Source organism: Necator americanus, chromosome IV, assembly GCF_031761385.1.
Source record: "Necator americanus strain Aroian chromosome IV, whole genome shotgun sequence".
In the NCBI taxonomy this organism is placed as follows: Eukaryota; Metazoa; Nematoda; class Chromadorea; order Rhabditida; family Ancylostomatidae; genus Necator; species Necator americanus.
In genome coordinates this window covers 23178903-23194780 of record NC_087374.1, presented here as the reverse complement: position 1 = coordinate 23194780, position 15878 = coordinate 23178903, and the positions used below count along the sequence as shown (strand labels likewise).

At 38.8% G+C, this 15878-nt stretch overlaps 1 protein-coding gene across 1 annotated transcript; it reads left to right on the top strand.

Annotated features, from left to right (window-relative positions):
• Positions 1-9702: 9702 nt before the first annotated feature.
• Positions 9703-10732, top strand: RB195_002429 (uncharacterized protein; the record flags this gene model as incomplete). Its single annotated transcript, XM_064199687.1, has 2 exons — positions 9703-9786; positions 10580-10732. 2 exons carry the CDS (start codon positions 9703-9705, stop codon positions 10730-10732), a joined length of 237 nt encoding a protein of 78 aa, XP_064055568.1.
• Positions 10733-15878: the final 5146 nt, after the last annotated feature.

Below are 15878 nucleotides of genomic sequence, written 5' to 3'. Positions count from 1 at the left end.
TCACAGAAATTTTCCTTGACAAAGTACAGAACTGCGAGCTTAGGTGGGTTGAGGTGAAACAATTAGCACTCAGTTCACTGCATCCAGAGGATTCGCTTCTCACTGCTAGTTGTACTAATAGTTGAGGGGATTTTAGGATTTTAGCCGGAAGTTACTTCAAATGCTAGCTGACACTAGTCTGCACCCGGCTGCATCGATCCTCTTGCATTAATCCAAGCTTAAAGATGTGTAGAGCTGTCGTCAAGTTATCTAGATAGGCGGTCGCGCTTCTTTTCACACACGCTCACCTCGAGGTTTCCCATTCGATGTTATATGTGGGATGATGGAAAAATGAGGGTAAATGGAAAGGAAATGTGCGAAACTGCGAGAATCTCTGTGAGCAGCATGAATCAAACATGAGCGTCGCTGTGCACATACCTTAGACCTTCACCTCGCTGCCTCTTGTCAATGTAGCAGATTGTTGTGTGTCAATGTCTTAGAGTGTTGATACATATTCTCGTATACGTGCGTTTGCAGTTAAGTCCCTCTTCATCAGCTAATCCGCTCTACTTCTCTGCCATCTCTAGCGAAATTTCACCGACAAATTCGGACACGTTTCGAAAAATGCTAACATTTTTCGGTTTATTTTATTTTTATTTACTTTACCCTTATTTTACCAAAATATGTCTCTCTACGTCGTTTTTCGGACACAACCGCCGCATAAATCCTGTACTTTCAGTAGGTTCAGTTTTGTATAAAATCTTTCCAAATTTGGCGTGTGCTTCACCAGCAGGCTACACAACAGTTCGTCTGATATTCGCTTGAAGTCCACTGATGAACTGAGTTTGAGGCTCACAAAAACGTGCACAATCACTTCCAGGAGCTAGCCGATATATCAAATCATTGTTTTTATCCTCACAGAGAAGTCTGGTACCAATTTATCAACCCCGAAGGGTTGGTTGGGAGTTGGGCAGTTTTGAATCGTCGATAGAGTCACAGTGCAGTCACAGCAGAACCTCTTACTACTCCCCTGATAAACCTCCTACCATGCTACACACTCCCCTGACACACTTTTATCCGAGTTATTGTAAATTGTTTACTACTAATTAATTACTCCCGTATAAGGACGTCTGCGACGTACTTACGCGAGTAATCGTGAGAATTTATCGTTTATTCTTAGTGTTAGTTTGGCCTGATTTCCAGTTTTTTTGGAGGGTGTAGAACAAAAGCGTTAGGAATTCTTATTTGTTGCTTATTGTTTATTTCCACGCATTGGCCACCGTTCCCATCTTGCACATTTCGCGACACTTTTCTTTTGCGCTGTAAGTCCATCGAAGAGGCGGATTTGAATAATTAGGTGGGCATTGCTGATCTAGTGACGTCATCGGCGGGTCCTCTGCGACATCTCTGCGGGTCCTGATTCCAGCTTAAAGACAGGAATATGTCATCTATTTGTTTCCATTGTAAAAGGAGATGAAAGGAAAAGAAGGAATGTTTTGCTGAGAATCTACGACCTACTCTCACTTGAATTGCTCTGGTTACAACTTCATTTAGATGAAGATGTAGAAGAGGGCAAAATCGAAATGTGAAATCAGTCCGTTTCCATTCTCAATAATTCGTCTTCAGTCTAGAATTTTTCGCAGCTGACATACTCAAAATCTCTGAGGCAAAGTTCAAGCACCTTTAATACATAGTTCTTATTCAATTGCTCTTAGATTCCATCTTTCCGAGTGATGAGATCTGCAACACGCGCGAACGTCAATCTTGAGAAGTTTCTGCTGTAGTAACGACACCAAAAATAGTATCAGATCCACGTGAATCCGATAGTGAAGCTCTAGGTGGTTTTCCAGGTCCCTTTCAATTATATACTATGGATTGATGGCTTAACACCTGCCCGCTTTGGCGGAACCTCTCATGGGCCGCCGATATCTTCATTTTCATCAGATTTATGCAACAATTTGGGTGAAACTAATTGGGTTCTGGAATGCCATAGAAGTTTGATCTCTTTTTTTGATATTTCCATGTAGTTCCTCAGAGTCAACGGTGTGTACAGAGTTTTTTCGACCTCGTCATCGGAGACTGGCCGAAAACATTACAGTTCACTTTTACTTTTATGCATTTTTTAAAACGATTTTCCTTACATCTCTTTGAGGGCATTTTACGTCTAACCATAGTATTAGGTTCAGTAACACGTAACACAGCGCGATGCTTAGCATCAAGGCTCGATTGATGTGCTCGCTTGTTTCAGCGTCTCCTCAGAATTGTAAATTGAGTAAGTGAACGTATCTAACTGGATAATTACACGAAGGTAGATTTATTAATAAGCGCTCATCCAATCTGCCTCTGCGACACTCTCCAGTGACCATCTAACTTCCTTAATTCAAACATCTTCAAGATTCAAATAATTTTTTGTTTGTTAAAGTTTAGTTTAACACATCGATTACGCCACTTATTGGTGATTCTTAGGATTCCAAATAGAAAAGCGCGAATGAAAACATAAAAACAATAAAAGTAAAAGTATTGGATTTTAATTCGTGGACAAATTACCAGTCTAATGCATTTGCATTGCAGTGCGAAAATTTTCTTGAAATTCATCTTGAGTATCGACTATTCGGAATTTTGGACATATTCAGACCAGCAAAAGATATTTGAGGTCAGGTGTGATATCAAGTCGAGCTTCAAGCGCATTTGAAATTGATCACATGTGCTGCCGTTCGGCTGTGCAATTGTTCGAATTCCTTGGATATTTTTCGTAGCAGTGGTACTGCTATCTTAAATTTAGCATTCGATGATTTCCGTTAAATCCAGAGGTCTCTTTCCGAATTTTGAATTCGTCGTATAGTGATATTTTTTGAGTAAACATTGAATATCCGTCCCTAAATATAGTGTTCAAAGGCTAGAATTTAATCAGCTTTGAAAATCAAAGTTTCTAACGAAAGCATACAACAAAACCCTGCACTGCACTCAATAGAAATTGCCAGGAGCAGTCTCGACATGAAGAGCGACTGAAATTGACTCAACTCGCGTCAAGTTTAGGTTTGAAGAAGTAAAGCGAATGTCCGCAAACGAAGGTCTTATTCAAATTCTGTTCCAGCTCATGCACAAAAACGGGCGAAATTATGTTATTTTCTTCTCAGGAACAATTTCATCATGTCCGTTTAAATCAGCTGATTTTCAACAGATTCTCTGGAAAGTGAATTTCCTCCGTTGATGTACTATAAATTCAAATTGGGCGAGAAAGTGAGAAAAGTTGCAGAATTCCGTTGAATCTAAAGGGGATTTTATCAGCTGCTCAACAGGCTGCTGCTTGGAGGATATTTGTCTTGATAGACTGTGTAGAGCAGTTGCGATTGTCGGATCGACAGTTCGAAACTGCGCTGGTCCAAGCGAGTCCGTCACCACCCGAGGTCGACGGTTTGGTGCCCGACTCATCTGAGAGAGGGAGATGTAGAACACTGCGCTAGTATATCGGCTACCCTCGCGAGTCAGTGTATGGTGCAGAGTCACGTTGATAAACCTCAAACGATTCTGAATTGAAGACGAGTGCGTCCTAAGCGGAGTGATTAATTCCAGTTGCTTTAGTCCTCTGTCCTCTTAAAATTCGTGGTATGCTGCGTTTGATTTTTGAGCGGTAGTTACCAGCGAAGATACTATCATTTTGCACACGTTTTGAGAAGGGAATCACTAAAGTGGCAATTCTGTGGAATGGCGATGCTGGAAAAGAAGAGCACTTTCACAGAATACCAGAAGCTCACTAAATGAAGTGAGGAAGTTGGGGACAATGACAGTTATTTAGTTTCAGTTAAAAGAACAGCATACCATGTATATATGTTACATGGATGCATATTTTATTGAGAAGACGTAAACTTTAAAGATTTTTGCAGCAAAGTTGACAGTTTCTAAAAAATTGGTGCATTGACAGCTCAAGTTGCTTCTACGAAAGTTGGGAAATATTCACACAGGATCCTTTCCTCAAGACCAGAACGCGACAGCAGAACTACAGTAGTTACAAGGGTTTCTTGGTCAATTTATCCACCACGGTGGAAATTGTTAGGGGCCCTGGAAAAGCAGATGTTTGACCTCATATTTCAATCTGTCTTTTTCATTCGCAAATTTTTTAACTTTATATAGCCAAGTCTTCGTTCTTTCTAAAATTTTCAATTCAACGAATATTCGCTCTATAGGCGCTGAGCTGCCTTCTTATATATTATATATTATATATTGCATTTATTATGTTATACTTATACTTACTTACTTATATTATACTATATATTTACATATTTATATAACATGCACTCTGTACTTATACTCAACGTTCCGAATTTCTCATTTCACTTGTCACTGAAAATTTATTTGTAATTTTCTTAGTAGCTTTATATATACGTATGTGCTATACGAAACGTAAAAAAGACAAACGTGTAATTTTTAAATGCTCTCATTTTCTACCAAAAAAAAATCAAATTGAAGAATATTTTAACCAAAATAGTCGACAGATCGAACAACTACAGAAACGATCAATGAAATAGAGTAATTTCTCAAAATTGGGATCATGAAGTCGCGTCATGTGGGTTCAATCATCGGGGGTCAACTGAAAGAGCGACATTCGGCTGACCTTCGTTTTTGCTTTTACCGTCAGGCAAAAGATCCTATCAGAACATGGTCGTTGAACTCACTGCAACTTCTAAAACTTTCTGTATCGAAAATGCAACCTCATTTCTGTCTGCATTTAGTGTCTACGGGAACAATATGGTTTTCAATTTCATTGAACACGAATTCTCACCCCAAACGGCTTTGAATCATCGAATATATTTAGTTGGGTCGAAAATGAGTAAAGTATTCTAGTTTATCAGAAAACGAAAAAATGAAAGTTGACTTTTGTTCTGTGCGAGTTCGTGTAGTTCGAATTTGTAGAGATATTTTGACTTTTGTTCGACATACTCGGTCCTACTTATGTACAGATATCGAATTTTGATATTCTCATTCTTGCTTTTTTTGCCGAGTGGTGTATACAAATACCTTCATTTCATGTGTACAGTGTTTTCACCGAGATTCTTTTTTCTCCTACAATAATCGGTGCTGTTATTTTCCTTTTATCGTGTTGTTTTCTTTTTTCTTTAGCATTGCACCTTATGCTTTCTCACACTTGCGCCAGCGGCAAGCAGTCATCAGGTCGAAGTCGAGTTTCCATACATAAAATTCGCCGCTAATTACATATTCTTTTGGCTCAAATTTGGCCATCGTTTGCACTAATGTCCGTCGGATTTCTCACTGAAAGCCATATTCTTATTCTGATTCGTGGGAAGCGCAGGTGAAAATATTTCAAGGACAGAATTAGTGATGGACTTTTGGACTACCGGGTGAGAAAATCGACTATCATTCAGCTCAAATTTATCCTCGTAGAAGACTGATTTATAAAACAGAAATGTGCTGAAAGCAATATCATCTGTTCTACACGGAGGAATTATTGAATATTTCTTCCTAAACTTCTGAATCTAATCCTTTTGTACTCGACTTCTAGCAAAATTAACGTTTCATGTTTTGTTAGACAACATTCATAGTTCTCGAAACTTTCCTATTTTTCTTTTCTTCTCTGTTTACTGTTACGCTCCTATTCCATTGGCGACTATTTGGTTTCTAATAGAACGCGAAAATCCATCTGGCTATAATTGCAACCTTGAGTACTTTTGGTAGTTTTTCCCGACGATAAAAACTTGCATTTGACTGCTTTGATTAGAAATCCATATTTCCTTATGGAATCTATGTCATCCATCAAATCCCAGTATTTTGCATAGGAGAAATTGCGAGGCCATTTGAATCTTAAGTAGTTACACGATGTGTGGAGGTCTTTCCTGTGCTAAACTATTGTTTTTTTGTTGAAATGTCTTCTACAAACAATGAAGACTTGAAGGATTTGGATGAAATCTGGAAATTTCTCGATTCTGAAAAAATTTCAACAGCTTCTTACAGAATTCGTGCTCATCGGATTTTAGGGCAGTACTGACATAAAGGAAAAGCTCTATTTAGAAAAAAAAAATCGAAATTTACAATGTGCTTCTTTTGAACAACTAGAAAGGCGAATTTCTTGTGTCTAGGTGAAGAAAAACGTTCTTTTTCTTTTCATTTTTCATTTTTTCCCTCGAATCCGTAAATTCCTACGAACATCCTTGAACATCTCATAAATAGTCGGATCAATAGACATAGTAGGTTGTTCTGACAATAGTAACTGTGCCGCTTTTCAGAAGAAAATCCTGGGATTCAAAGCAAAACTTAAGCTCATTGTTCTTCTGATTCAATGTCTTATTCAGAACTCTTGTGAATTTTCCCGCTTATTCTTGTTCAAAGATGCATTTCTAATTCTTCAGAATGATATCGAACAGGAAACGGAGCAAGGAAATTTTTGTTAGTTGGTTGGCTAAATGGTTCGTATAAAGGATTGGGATTTTAGACCGCTAAGATGTTGAGAAAAACGAGCTTTTTCTGTTCAAGATGAGTATTTTAATTCTGGGATAAGATACGAATATTAGATGGATAGAAATTCAAGAACAGGTGTCATTTTCTGCGCCAATTTTTAGCGGTTACAGCTATTGGAGTTTGGAAAGGAGACGAACCGGTTGAACTGCTGCAAGACTACACCAGTTCGCTTGTACAGTTTCTTCAATAAATTTATCTGTGCGGAAGAACTGAAGCAGGACGTTGCTGGGACGTTCTCGCACTGACGAATCAGGTGGATCTGAGCGTGTTCGACCACGTGAGTGTGGTGCATCATCGATTGACGCAGGACAGGAGGATCACGGATGAGTTCAACCGGATGAGTGCGCGCGGCCGGCGCGTAGCACTCATCCAGCTCGACACATCCGGTACTATTTCCCGCATCCGTGCTTAATAGTTGAAACTTCTTGCAGCACTGGTTCTTTGAGTCTTTCCGAAATATTTTCATTTTTACTCTGTAATTGGTTTCCCATAAAATCCCTTGATTGGAAAAAAATCCCTGTGGTGTTCTTGTACGCAATAAATTTGTCGAGATCAGAAAATAATTAGTCGAAAGAAGCTGCTCGTTTATAGAATCCTATCTTGCTTCCACCACTTTCGAATTGTTTTCCTCCTGCTTCTTTCCCCACTTTTCCAATAAATTCAACTCTTGCCAAGCTCATTTGCCTTTAGGAGGTAAGCTTTTGTCCACTCCACGGTCCCCATACGATCCACTTTTCCTCGTCGCACGTAATCCCTTAATCCACGTGAAATGTGGAGTGTTGAGGTGTTTATGATTGTGCAAGTTCACAGGGACCATTTTCCGAATGTTGCAGTTATGTTCAAGCGAGAAATTGCATATACATAAATTTGAATTCGAAGGCTCGTCGAGCAACGATCAAAAAAAGCGGGGATTTTGGCTACTGGTAACAATTTCCCACCATTCTTTTTTGGTCGTTGGAACGAATCAAGCATTAGCAGATTCCAGGAAAAGGAATTATCGAAGCAAACATCAACATTAAAAGCAAACGACGATTTCAATTACGTTGATGAAATGATCTTAGCAGCGGCAGCCAGACATCCATTAATTGATACTATTAGGCGACAGCGATTGCTTATCGAGATTATCTCGGTTCATCCGCACATCGCTCACCGTAGTCACTTTCTCGACAAGATTTGTTTTCTTCCCTTGGAATTTTTTTCCCTCAGTTTTCTCTCAAGGCAGGAAAACACTGATTCCTTGTGAATAACGCGCTTCTTGAAAAATTGCAATGTTCTATGTCTATTTATGTGTGTTCGATTTACCCATCATATAATTTATTTGGAGCACAACAAATAATGGTTCAGTAGGAACCAGAGAATACTTTTATGAGAAATCGAAATAAAATAAAACACTCATTTACCTGTTTTTTTTACAAACGCTAAAAAGCCCCAACAGAAAAACAATGAAGGAATAATTACAAAAATAACGCAATGTGTGAGACTTTAATGTTGAAAATGTCAAGAGCGTGGAGAATGTAAAATTCGATTCCCAAACGGGAAAGCATGTAAAAACAGACTTTCTCCTTAGTACAAACTCTTTTTGTCAGCCGTATTGAACAAAAGACTTTATCTGACTAGAAAGTTGTTTGGAACTAATATATTAGGATTTCTTTTTTACTGTAATACTATCGTGTTGTTTTCATCTAGCGATACGTTTAGGAACGATAAGAATCAAAGTTAAAAGAAACTAGAAAGATGAAGTTGGATAATTCGCCTAAGATTCGTGTAACGTTAGAACCAGTAATTTTCATACCAGTCATACCCTATAAAGTCTTTATCATTATGAAAAGGCAGGCGTACATAGTGTAATCGGTAAAAGGTTTCGCTATCCCCACGATCCGAGGTTCGAATCCCCCATTGTGCAATCTAACCCTTTCACCCCTCGGTGGTAACTGGTACCAAACTTGTCTGGGGAATAAAAACACTGTTTTGGGCTCACCAAACACAGTTACACCCTTGTAAACCTCAAACGATTCTGGATTGAGGTGAGTGTGGTGGCGCATCCGAAGCGGATTTACTAACGCCGGATACGTTTCCCTTATCCCTTATTTATAGCTTATAACCGGTGATAACCCATGCATAGAAGACTGCATAGGGCAACTTTGAGGTAATGGGAAGTACGTGGGTCCTTCACAGATAGCTGTACGAACACGAATCAGACATACATTAATTACCACAGTACTTTTATGGGTCAAATGTGGGATTGAGCGTAACTTTGATGTCAAGAGGAAGATATGTGCTGTGAAATACAGTATCTGAAATATCTGGACTAGTGAGTCGTTTACTTTCTCTGATCCTGTATTTCGTGATATATTTGAGGAAATTAATTTCTGCACTCTTATTTGAGTACGGAAAAATCATTTGAAAAGTCAAATACACCTTTGTTTGCGGCTACGATATTGTCCTGATGGTGAATCGTCTCTTGAGCTTGGTGCTAGTGTAAGCAGGCTGCGCAGCTGATTTTTTGAGATAACTGAATTAATTAATAAATTAATTTAATTAATTTAAATTAATTAATTAATAATTAATAATTCTCGGTTCAGCCTACTCATGTGTGATGAAAACTCTTAAAGTTCTCAACAACAACAGCTAAGGAGTTGAGAAAATAAACAGAGAATTTTTTAAAAATAGAAATACATACACAGTTTCTGAAAACACACTGCGACCAAGTTCGATAGTTACTCGACTGCGACATCTTGGGAAAACAACTTCATAGCCGTAAAATTTCAAAATCATTCTTTGAAAATTTTTTTTCCTGTACGCTCTCACTCTTTCTATATTTCGAGCATTCTTTGAATCCCAACTGTCATTCTGGTTCTTCTTTATCCACGAATGATGGTAGTCGTCAGCGAAAACGAGTGGACATGAAAACTCGTGCATGAAATTGCCGATGTATTACGCCTATTAACTTAATAACACAAGAAAAACTGCGTTTGGTGAATTCCTGATAGAAGTATACGTCTTCAAGTCATTCTGTTCAAAAACCGTTCATTTTTTTCCAGATTCTTTTTCTCATTCGTGTTTATATGCTCCCAGACGAGAAGAAAAAACAGTAAGCCAGCCAGGAAGAGTCTTTGACTCAGGACATGCTTAGGTTGTGATAAGCGTTCCTCGATTTCTTTATCGGCATAATCCATTTTTGCCTCTCCGTGCTCATATAATGTCATGCAGACGCATATCCATGCATACTTACTCCAGATAAGGTAAACATGGATGTTGAAGGGTGTGGGAGCAAAATTTCTGTTTCTTATCGCACCGAACATTGGTCAGGATATGTGGCAATGCAAAAAGTTTGAGGTGCGTGCGAAACAGCCATAAGTGAACCATGTGTGACCCACATCTGCTTTTGTTGCCTTGGCGATAATTTATAATAATGCTATCATAAGAAAAAGTTCTTCGGAATTATTTGGTTCAACTCAGTCATCCCACTCCTCAGTGTCTTTCATGCAAGTTGATTGTTTGTTTGTCACTTTGAAAGATTTTTCGCTACGGGGCTTGAAACTGCTGTATTTTATACTATTAGGGTGTTCGGAAAGTATTTGCCAAAAATTTCGCAGTAGCGCAGATTTTTTGAGATGTTCCGGAAATTCCCGTTCTAAATATATCATATAAGGACACTACCTCTTGTATACACATAACATATCCGGCTCCCTCCTCCTTGCCTATTTCATCCTATAATGGCCGAACATTCCACCGATAGTCGACACGTACTCCTTTACGTGTTCTGTGTTAATCTGGCCACTCCCAGATTAGCGCAGGACACGCTGAAGCCCATCGAAACTTAAGTCAAGTATTCGGCGCTGAAGCCCCTTTTGAGCGGTCTGTGCTCGAATCTACCGTTTCGAACTGCTGCCAGACAACACGACAGTTACCGCCGAGGTCTACTGCGCTCAACTGCAAAGACTGGCCGACAAGATCCGCGAGGAGCACCCGAAGCTCGACAACGTTCGCCTGCTGCACGATAACGCGCCCTCACATCGTGAAGAAGACTTCCCAGAAAATTCTGGAGCTCGGATGGGAAGTTGTACCGCACCCACAGTACAGCCCGGACTTGGCCCCGAGCGACTTCCACCTCTTCCGATCGCTTTAGCATCACCTGGAAGAGAAGCGCTACGATGATCGTGACCACCTCAAAAATGATCTTCGGGCTTTCTTCGCCTCCAAGTCACCAGTGTTCTACGCCAGAGGAATCCGTGATCTTGTGAGACGTTGGCAGAAAGCTGTCGATGTTGATGAAGATTAGTTCGTCGAATAAAAAAAAATGAAAAAAAAGAAAAAATGTTGTTAAAACGTTCTGTTGTTTTGAAAATTTGTCGTGTCTCGACTGATACTTTCCGAACACCCTGATATATATCTTCTAAACACTTTCTAAAAAATTTGTTTATTTATTTACCTTGGTTTTTTGTTCCACGTAGCTAACGCAAAGTCTGCGAACCTGTAAAAAGTAAACTGAACAACGTTCTTGAACCTCTTCGCCTATAACCTCAATTCAGAATCGTTTGAGGTTTACAAACAGGTGCTTGGCCTATACAATGACTTTCAGGACCCACGAAAGAACGTTCATGCGCTCCTAAAAAAGGCTGATACCACTTTACGACCTCAAATAAACTAAAGGTTTGCTCAGCTCTCGTGAGGTTCCACCATCGACCGCGGCAGTTTGACATTCTACCGACCGCGATTTTTCCGTCTTCTTGAAAGAAATGAAAGGATAAATTATAAACTCATTGGCGTATCAATCCACTTGGGACACGCCAACGCGTTTTACTGGAATTCGTAATCGTCAAGGTTTTGGAACGCGTATTGGCCTATACAATGACTTGCGGAGGCCAGCCGATGATCAAGTCAGTGTTCTTGTCCTCCCAGACAAGTCTGGCACCAATTTATCGACCCCGGAGGGATGAGGGGCTTGGTTTCCACTAGGACGGTTTCGGACCCTCGACTGAGTGCAGTGATTGTTAGGAGGAAAAACCAACTAGCCTCCTAAAATAAGAATAAAGTTTTTTTTTGTCTCAATCGAAAGGTCATTGGCTACCTTTGCGGTTAATGAGAAGGGATTTTCTTGAAGGAAATGAATCGTTGGTTTATCATACGGTTAAATATCGTGGATATAAGATGGGGAGTGAGTCACCGGTGTCCCACATCGCAACGTAAATATAATCATGAAAATACATGAGAAACAGTTTCTGAATGGTTCTAGTTATCAATAAATCTGATAACAGCATCTGCATTAGTCACTCACCGCTTTATTGATCAACAGCATTGCTTGAACTTATCGATAATTTTAGGATTTAATTAGATTTTAACGTCAAACTCTAAAAGATGATAGTTTTGAATGAATCTAAAAAGGTGTAATTTTTTGTGTATTTGTTCCTATGTAAATATTTGGCACATAATTGGATTGCTTTCAATCTGCATAGTATAATCGTAGAAATACATAAGATCCATTCTGTGTTTTTTAAAATTCTTATTTCTGATTTTCTTTTTTTTCAAGAATTTTGAGCGTCTTAACTAGATTCTGTCGTCTTCAATAGAACGGAGTAACCTATGTATTTCTCCTAATAATCTTTGACAACTGAAGTTTCAGACGCAGTAAATTGCTATGTGATCTGTCACAGTTATCCTTTTTCCTACTCCTTTTTTCAAAAACAATGCAGGATTAAGGACAACCTTATTTCTTCCCAATTCCGGGTCCCTAAATGAATGCACTGCAAGTGAGTTGTTCTCGAAACTACTCGGTGCAAATGACACCTCTCAACACGGAATAAAGCATCTTTTAAACGAACGTCCTTACAAGTTGATTTTTAGTTCTACAGTGAAATTTTCCCTTAACAATGACTGTTGTACTTTTTTCCTGAAGCGGTGTTAATAACGGTGACGATTAACACTTGATTACGAGGTTTTTTATGTGTATCACCCACTTAGTGACCGACTGCATCCTTTTTTCCGCTTTTTGGATTTATGGCTCATGGAGAATTTCTCACTGCACGCGAAATCCAGAGTTTTTTCGGCCCTTTCTTCCTTCCAATGCGTAGCGCCCTGTTGCAAAATAAGTTTGTTGCACAGCTGAATTTTTTGTTTATTCTTGTAAAAAACGAATGTAATATTTTTGATATTTCCAACTGAACAGACAAACCTATGAATATGAATAGTGGATTGTTGTAAGGGAAAAAGTGGAATGCAGCTGTTTTAGTTGGCTCATTCGAATTGTCCAAGTGTCATGCGACGCCTGGTTTCGATTTCCGCATTTACTCCATTCATTTCCATCGAGTGCCGGTTGCTTTCAAAGGTGGGACAACGGTTTTCGGATGAATCAATTATAGTTACACAACTCCTCCTCCATTCCTTTCAAGTAGAGGTGATTGTAGTGAAGCGGCTGAATGTTTTCTTTCTGTTTTCTGACAAATTCATCCCCTACTAATCACAACTAAAGAAGAGATGTGAAAAGTAAATTAATTTGCCTTACACTTTAGACTTTAGGCGTGAGTAGATCACCGTAGGTCACGTGGTTTGTGGTACGTAGCTTTGACTAGTAACAAATGTTGCCCGAGAACGGTATTACTTGCAGGTTTTAAAATGATCATAGGCTTTTTCGAAATAACAATAATGAACTCGCGCTGCCCTCTTCCACGTATTCAGCAACGATCGATTTTCTTTTAAATATTGGGCAATTTTTTTTCTTTACGGCTGAAAAGAAGCGTTGCAGTTTTTGTGTCCATGTGCACATACAGTCAGTTAAGTGAAAAGAGGAAAAAATTGCACTTCTGGCTCTCATCTCATATGTCAATTTGCAAGCGCGTGTAGAAGATAACGTTGCATTGCGCTAATAATAAGTAGTCGTTAAAGAGTTGTTGGAAGGAGTTTCAGGAGGAGAGCGGATGCTTTGCGCAGCGCTTCATCCGTCGCTGCTGTCACCGAGAGTTCACCACGAACGAACGAACGAACAGCTTTACACTAAACATTCTAGAGGTCGCTGTGCACTGCATACTGATACATTATCTTATGCTCATCTCACATTTTATGTGAGATGTTTTATGTTGTGGATGAGAGATTATGTGGTTAGAGAGTCCGAAAACGCAGAAGTCCTGGAAAAGAGCCTCAGGAAGTCCCTCCTCTTTCATTTATTTATTTCATTCGTATTTTGCTATCTATTCTATCTGCTCCTTGTTTATCGCACATATCGATACACTTCCCACATCTCGTATTTTATGCAATTAGGTCCAGAGCGCACAAAACTTCTTATGAATAGTCATAGATTCCTAGAAAACTCCCTGTTTGGTTAATTTATTTTATTTATTTTCTATTCATTACTTACCAATAACCTACTACTATTCACTTTGTATGTGTACTCTTCTATGTTTCTTCTTCTATGTTTGTAGTTAATCTCAAAGAGCACAGAAATTCTTCCTTTTCAAGTTCCAGAAGAGTTTCTCGTTTTTCCTCTCGATGCGTATCTTCTTTTCTTTTGTGTCTGCAACACCTATGTAATATTGGATTCAAGTTTTTCCCCTGGCTAGCAGTGAGTACGGCTTCCGTAGTAGTTGTTATATATGTAGAGTCCTAATTTTACTGATCTGTCGCCATTTGACAGTTTCGAAGATCAAAATACGAATCACAAAGCACGGTTAAAAACCCGATTTTTTTTCAGCTGTTCATATCAGCCCCGAGTTTTATCATCCCGTCATTGCGTTATCAACAATTAGTCGGCTTCCATTACCTGAATTTTCATTCAGTCCGCGGTTTCTCACATTATAAGCGTTCAGTTTTCTTTTCTTTATAGCTTGTTTCTTTTTTTTATTTTCCTCACGACTCAATGAGAATTTTGTCAATGTCATTCTTTTTTCCAAGATAAGTTTAAGAGAATTTTGTTTTCTTCTATTAGAAGTTTTTGTTTAGCTGAAATATTGCATATGGCTTGCACTTTTATGGCCTTAATTTTTCATGTATCCTATTTTTACGATTTCTCTTATAATTAGATTATTCTGATATGTCTATTGATTTCCTAGTTTCCTCATTGGCTTCTTTTGAACGTGAAATCTATAGGGAAATTATTGCCGAATCACAGTTCTCAATGGTTGTGGTAAACGAGAGCTTTCGTGTTGTTCTTTCCTTTCTTTCAGCAGCACTTCTTAGAGAAAAATCGCTTTCAAGAAGTCCCCGTCCGAATTTCGTACCTTTTCCCTAGAATTGAGGGCAGGACTAATATCCGCCAGGAGTTTCAATTCACATGTGAGAGAGAAGCACGGTGTCTGAATTCTATCAAAAAGCGCAATTTGTCGAGGAACTAAGTGAATAGAAGCCTTAACTCAAGAATGCACCTAAGTTTCTATCAGCGCCGGTGCTATAGCAGTTTTTTGCTTCATACAAAAAAAGCGAACTTTGAACTACTGCTTATTGAAAGTGCCAGTGAATATAACAGATTTTGATGTAAGAAAAAGACCTCAGTTAGCATTAACAAAGCGTTTTTGTTTAGAAGAATAGAAAATTATTTCAAAAAAGCATTTTAACGCTATTTTTATGCTCATCTCCATAGGAGTGAAACATCTCGGATATAAATTTTCGAAAATATTGAATTTAGATAGTTTTGGGACTAGCTCACTTAGGCCCTCATCGCATACTGAAAGTGCTGCGCCATCCATTTAAATTTTTCAATCTTTGCTTCATAGCAGCTCAATATTTCTCGCATTCCACCAGTAGCAGAATAAAAAATAAAAGTAAAAATAGTAAAACCATCGCGAAAATACAAGAAATCGTTCGTGAGAAGCAGAACCTTCATTTTTTTATTGAAACTGTACTGTCGAGTTCACATTTTCTTCTTTGTACCGTTTTTATTCTTAGTTTTCCTTAAAATTTTTTTTTGTGCTCACTGAACTGCTATAATCACTTGTTGTACACTCCTTACGGTGAAAGATTTTGCATTGAAAGAATTCGTCAGGTCATTTGTTTGTGTAATTTCTTACTTCTTCTTATTATTTTCTAGTAAGGTAAATTCTGGGGCGGGTGTTGTGTAGCGGTTAGAGGTTCCGCTTCTTGCACGATCGATCAGAGGTTCGAATCCTAGTGCTTACCATGCCTTTCATCCCTCCGGCGTCGACAAAATGGTACCAGACTTATCTGGGAGGATAAAAACACTAACATGGTACATCGGCTAGCCACCGCAAGTCACTTTATAGGCCAGTTTCACGTTCGTAAACCTCAAACGATTCTGAATTGAAGTGAACGTGGGGGCGCATCCCAAGCGGATTGATTAACGCCAAAACGTTTTTCCTTTATGCCTAAGGTAAGTTCTACAGTTCTTGATTAAATGTCTTTTTTCTTCTTATGTGCTTATAGGAGCTCTGGATGTTGCAAAACTAGAATGCTTAGTGTTGACTTTTTATGCTATCTATTTC